A 6403-nucleotide genomic window follows, 5' to 3' on the forward strand; every position below is an offset into this window, starting at 1 on the left:
GAGGGAGGGAAGGAGAGAGAGAGAGAGTGAGAAGGAAGAAAGAAGTAATAATATTGTTAAATTATTAATTAAATATTGTTAAATATTATCGATATTTACCATATTATAAATAAGTATTTTTAAATATTATTAATAGCTTTAATTATTTTAGTTATTTAATTTTATTAATGTTATATTTTACAAAGAGGAAAAAATATAATATAAAATAATTTATTATTATTATATAATTATTTATTACTTATTACTTAATAACTGAATTATTACATTTATAATTAATTAATTAATAAAAATTGTAATTAATTAATAAATAAAGTATTAAATAATTGATAATGATGATGATGATGATTATGATTATGATGATGATTATTTTGATGATGATAATAATCAAAAGAGAAATTATTAAGAAAAATTAATTTTTTGAGAATTAGAAAATAATAATTTTGTTTAATATTTCAAAAGAGAAATAAATTTTATGTGAATTAAAGTTATATATAGTCTTGAACAATTTTAGAAGAATTACAACGTCAACGTCGTGAAAGGAATGCAGAGAATCAGCGTCGTCGTCGTGAGATTGCGAAAACAATCGCTAATAATAGTAATATAAATTCTATGAATGTTGCACCACTTTATCGAAATTGTGCAGAAAGTCAATCTCGTTATCGATCACGACAGAAAAATCAGCCTCGTTTAAATAATAATAATACAATGTTAATTAATAATGTTATTGAATATTATATTGGTTCTATGGACGTGTCTTGTGTTCATTGCAATGCAAAACATTTTGCATCTGAAAGAATATCTAATAGGGGAAATTCTTTTCACGATTGCTGTAATCATGGCGCAGTGTATTTGCAACCATTACCTGAACTTCCTCAATTTATTCGTAGTTTATTCGATGGTAGTCATATAAAATCTAATGATTTTTTCCAACATATTCGTAGTTATAATAGTTCGTTTTCATTTGCATCATTTAACGCTAATTTAATTAACTTTCAAGATAGAGGACCTGGTCCATATTGTTTTAAAATACAAGGTGCAAATTTATTATCAAATTAATACAGCATTATATGCTGCACAAAATGAAAGTCCTTCTTTTGGTCAACTTTTTATTGTGGATTCAAATGAAGCGATAGATCATCGTCTTAATCAAAATTCATATTTAGATTTTGAAAATGCACAAAATCTTGAACATATAATGCGGGAAATTAATGTATTTGCTCAATCTTATCAAATGATGGGTGAGGAATTAGAAAATCAACGGCGTTTAGAAATGGAATCTGGTGAATTATTACCGGAATTACAATTATTATTTACTTTAAGGCCAGGTATGGATAGACGTCGATATAATGCTCAGAAAACTAATGAAATAGCTGCTGTTTTTATACAACTGCTGATGAAGAAATTCCAGAATCATACGTTACAATACGTAATAGAAATATTAAAATTTTACAAAAAGTTAGTATTATGGACCCAAATGTTGAACCATGGATATATCCATTGTTTTATTCATATGGCAATCAAGGATGGCATCGTAATTTAACAAAATTAAATAGTGATAGACGAATAACTAGAGGACAGTATATTAAATATCGTATGGGTAATCAGGATGAATTTAATGTTTTTTTATTAGGACGTCGCTTATTTCAGCAGTGGTTGGTAGACAGTTATGTAAAAATTGAAAAAGATAGAATTGATTATTGCAAAAATCATCAAAAAGAATTACGTACTGAAACATATCAAGGTTTAAAAGATTATATACAAACTATGGCGAATAATTTAAATGCTCGTATTGGAAAAATGGTTGTACTTCCTTCTACATTTATTGGATCGCCGCGTAATATGTTACAAAATTATCAAGATGCAATGGCAATTGTTAGTAAATTTGGTAAGCCAGATCTTTTCATTACCATGACTTGCAATCCAAAATGGCGTGAAATCGAAGAAAATCTCTTCCCCGGTCAACAAGCTTCTGATAGACCTGACTTAAATCAAGTTACTATGTTAATAGATTATTTCTCATTGAACTTACGCGATGAAGAAGCAAGACAATATTTATATAGAAATTTCACGCTATTATACATTTAAAAAAGAGAAAATTAATGGTAGAAATGTATTGCGTTGGGTTAAACGTAAAGGTCATTATAATTGTATAGGACGAATATATTCTGTTAGTCCAGCACAAACTACGAATTATATCATTTACGGTTATTATTGCTTACAGTAAAGGGGGCTACAAGTTTTAATGATTTGAGAACTGTAAATGGAGAATTTTGTCAATCATTTTCTGCGGCATGTTTGGCGTTAGGTTTAATCGAAGATGATGATGAATGGAAACGAGCTATGAACGAAGCTATTGGATGGATGATGCCTCGACAACTTCGTAGATTATTTATACGTATATTATTACATTGTCAGCCACTACATCCTGAAGAGTTATGGGAAAATTTTAAAGTAGCAATGTCTGAGGATTACATTCGACATTTTGGTATGTTACAAGGAGAAAATAAAGCTTATGCGCAAATTAATAGTATGCTTTGTGCGGAAGGTAAAAATCTTGCTGATTATCCACAAATGGAACAGTTAATAGAAAATAGCGGAGAGGAGGATTACATGACTCTTGAAGAAACTATGGAAATAGGCACTAAACAATACAAACAATTAAATGATAAGCAAAAAGAGATAGTCGATCTTTTATTAAATAGATTAGATAATAATAATAATCATAATAATCATTGTTTTTATATTGATAGTCCGGGTGGATCATAATGGATAAAACATTTATATACACAACTATCTATTATTTAGCTAGAATTAGAAATAAACGCGTGTGCACAATGGCTTTTACGGGCATTGCAGCGACATTACTACCTACTGGAAAAACAGTTCATAAGACATTTGGATTATCGGTTCCATTATTTGCTGATTCATCATCTGCTATTAAAATCCAGTCAAAAGAAGCTCAATATTTGAAGAAAACTGATATTTATATTTGGGATGAAACACCAATGGCACCACGATATGCTTTAGAGATTATGGATAGAACATTGCGTGATATTATGAATAATGATTTTCCTTTTGGTGGAAAAATTGTTTTATTAAGTGGTGATCTCAGACAACTTTTGCCTATTAAAATGCATGCTACTCGAAGTGAAATTGTGAATCTTTCTATTAAATTTAGTTCTACTTGGAGACATTTCGTAAAATTTTCTTTAACACAAAATATGCGAGTTCTCCCAGAAGAAATTGAATTTGCTCAATTTTTATTGGATATGGGAAATGGCATATTAAATGATTTTAATGATAATATACAAATTCCTGAAAGTTGTGTAGCGCCTATTAATGCTGATATTGTGGAAGATATATATGGTGATTTAATACGAAAAAAGGAGTTTGGTAAAGTAGCTAAATGTGCGATACTTTCTGCAAGAAATGTTGATGTAGACGAAATCAATAAAAAGGTTGTTGAATTATTAGATATAGCTGATGAACGAATTTATACAAGTGTAGACAGCGCTGTAAATGATGATAATGGTGATATCGGTGAAGCTTTGTTACCAGAATATTTAAATAGTTTATCTCCACCATCTCTTCCTCCTCATGAATTGCGTTTAAGACCAAATTCTATCATTATATTGATTAGAAATCTTAGTATTAATGAAGGTCTATGTAATGGTACTAGATTAATGGTTATAGAGCTTGCAGATCATTTATTGAAGTGTAAGATTTTAACTGGTGACAAAGCAGAAGACATCGTTTTTTTATATCGTATAACATTATATTGCGAAAATATATATCCTTTTACTTTTTCCAGAAAACAATTTCCAATAAAATTAGCTTTTGCTATGACAATTAACAAATCACAAGGACAAACGTTTGATAGAATCGGTCCAGATCTTCGTAAAGATGTTTTTAATCATGGGCAACTTTATGTTGCTTTTTCGCGAGTTCGTTCTTTGCAAGCATTAGAAGTTTATCTTGGTAATCAACGAAATAATAGATACGTTAAAAATTATGTATACAAAGAAATATATATTTAACTTTCTGATTTTTGAATCATTCTCTTTATTTTTTTTTCTCTCTAATATGTAATATGACGGAAAAGATATATTTATATAAAAAATAAATTATATGGTTTTATTAAAACAATTAGACAATTTTTCGTAGTTTTCCACTTCTCACTTTTCAATTTCGTACCGTTGATAACAACAAATTCCAAATAATAAACATTTGTAATTTTGTTAAGTTCTTGTTTAAATTGCAAAATTCAAAAGACAAAAAGTTTGATCAATAATTGTTACTCTGAATGTAGTCAAATATATTCAATAAATATATTCGATTATTTATGAATGTAACGGAAATCAAAAAGAATCAGAACAAGAAATATATATTGTTGCGTTCCTGCGAGTCGTCTGTGGTAGTTAAGTTGCTCCCGTCTCTAAGAGATCATCTCCAAACACGTCGCTAAGGGTTGTTGTAAAACAACGGCGGACATAATTCCTAAGTTAAATAACCATTTGGAACTACAACAATAAGCAATTAGCATTAGAACAATAGGCATAATGCAGAAATAGATGCGGTACTTAATTATTAGTTAAAATATGGTTTTGAAAAATGACGGGACGTCACAGCCGTGCTTTGCAATTTTTATATTTGCCTGTAACAAAAACTTGAATACGAGATAGATACGTCATATAGCGGTAAACGAAAGAACTATAACTTAATATAACATGTCTTAAGATTATCTGTGATTCTGCTATTATTTTATGACAACAGATGATGCTGTGTTTCTGTTGTATTTTTGCTGTTATCTTTTGAGATGGTAACGCATGCTTAATTATTGCAGCATTTCTGCCATTACGCCATACTTGCAGATGAACTCGATTTCTGACGATATTCTATCGACGTAACATGATCCCAGCAAACACGAGTATATAACTGTTATATTGTCATAATGAAACGAAATGTAACACGCAATATAACACGAATGTACTAGGTTATATACACGTTAGTAGTAATTTCCTACTCATATAAATTACAGTTATATAACGTTAATGTAACACATAAGTAACATGTTATATGATTATACAGTCATGTAATGCTCTCGGATGGTCCGTTGAGTCTGTTTCTATTCACTGCACTTCCTATACTATAAGTTGCACTTGTCACATCTTCATCTTTTTTTCGCCAAGTTACAAAACCACTCACGTAGCAAACTGAAGTCACAATGACGATAAATTTTGGTTACAAAATGACCAATTAGACATCCTAAGTTAGGTCTCATGATATCCGAAAATGACGTTGATATGTCACATCCACGGGACATCATTTTCTGACGTTTGTTTGACGACAAAATTAAGACCAATTCCTTCTGAGTGACTTTCAGAAAGTTTTAGCCGCCGCTCGTTTTTTATTAAAAAGTTATTAACTAAAATAGTACTAATACATTTTCATCTTGAACACATTATTTCGCCACGAACAATTTTCTTCTTACACAAAAAATTCCACAAAGAATCAAAATTGTATGTCAAATTGATAAATTCGTGCAAATGCATGTTGAAAATTAAGGAAATCTTGAAATTATCCAACTGACTGATACACGACTATATAACATACTGAGACTGGTGATGTAGATACGTGTTATATACAAACATTCATTACATTCCCAAACACTGATTTGTTTTGATTTCTTTTGATATTCTTACTTAGTATGTTACTCACTATTGTTGTTTATATGGCAGTCGGCATGAATTACCAAGCTTATATATTTTAAAGATAGAGAAAAATTAAATTAGAAATAGGTTTGGGTTAGGTTATTTCTTCCGGAAGTGGTGCCCCCCGTAGGAGGGGCCGCAACCCACTGTTTTATGCATACACTTTTTAATGCGAAGTGAGGTTCCACATGGGTTTACAACTTTCCACGCGAAGCGAGGTTCAACGCAAACCAATGTGTCTAGTTCTTTGATAGTGGAGCCCCTCCGTAGGGGAGGCGGAACCTATTGTGTTCATGCATACACTTTTTAAAGCAAAGTGAGATTCTACATGGGTTTAGTTAATAACTTTTTAATAAAAAACAAGCTAAACCTTCTAAACGGCTAAAACCTTCTGAAGGTCACTCAGGAGGGTGACCTTGACAACATATGTCAAGGTCAAGGTCGTCAGGGCTGCATCCCCTAAACGTCACTTTTACCCGCTAATTCGTTCGTTTACCGCTATGCGGCGCGCGTCGCGTTATTTATCCCGCATTTAAATTTTAGTCATGATGATTATATAAAGCTTGCAAAAAGCGGCTAGTAAGATTAAAGATATAATAACTATTTTTATCAGTTTAATATGTTTAATACAACCCCAACATAGGGAATTCAAATATTGAACTGATTGTTCAGAAATCGGACAGATAAATGTC

At 30.7% G+C, this 6403-nt stretch overlaps 1 protein-coding gene across 1 annotated transcript in view; it reads left to right on the forward strand.

Moving 5' to 3' along the window:
• The window catches only part of LOC115240545, a 7744-nt gene extending 2648 nt beyond the window's left edge, over positions 1-5096 (forward strand). Inside the window, exons 2-6 of the mRNA XM_029815762.1 lie at positions 1062-1325; positions 1718-1885; positions 2222-2682; positions 2751-3717; positions 5089-5096. Of these exons, the coding sequence (XP_029671622.1) occupies positions 1062-1325; positions 1718-1885; positions 2222-2682; positions 2751-3717; positions 5089-5096 (1868 nt within the window). The remainder of the gene's footprint in view (positions 1-1061; positions 1326-1717; positions 1886-2221; positions 2683-2750; positions 3718-5088) is intronic.
• The last annotated feature ends 1307 nt before the right edge of the window (positions 5097-6403 follow it).

This window comes from Formica exsecta, unplaced genomic scaffold (genome assembly GCF_003651465.1).
Source record: "Formica exsecta isolate Colony F162 unplaced genomic scaffold, ASM365146v1 scaffold441, whole genome shotgun sequence".
NCBI lineage: Eukaryota > Metazoa > Arthropoda > Insecta > Hymenoptera > Formicidae > Formica > Formica exsecta.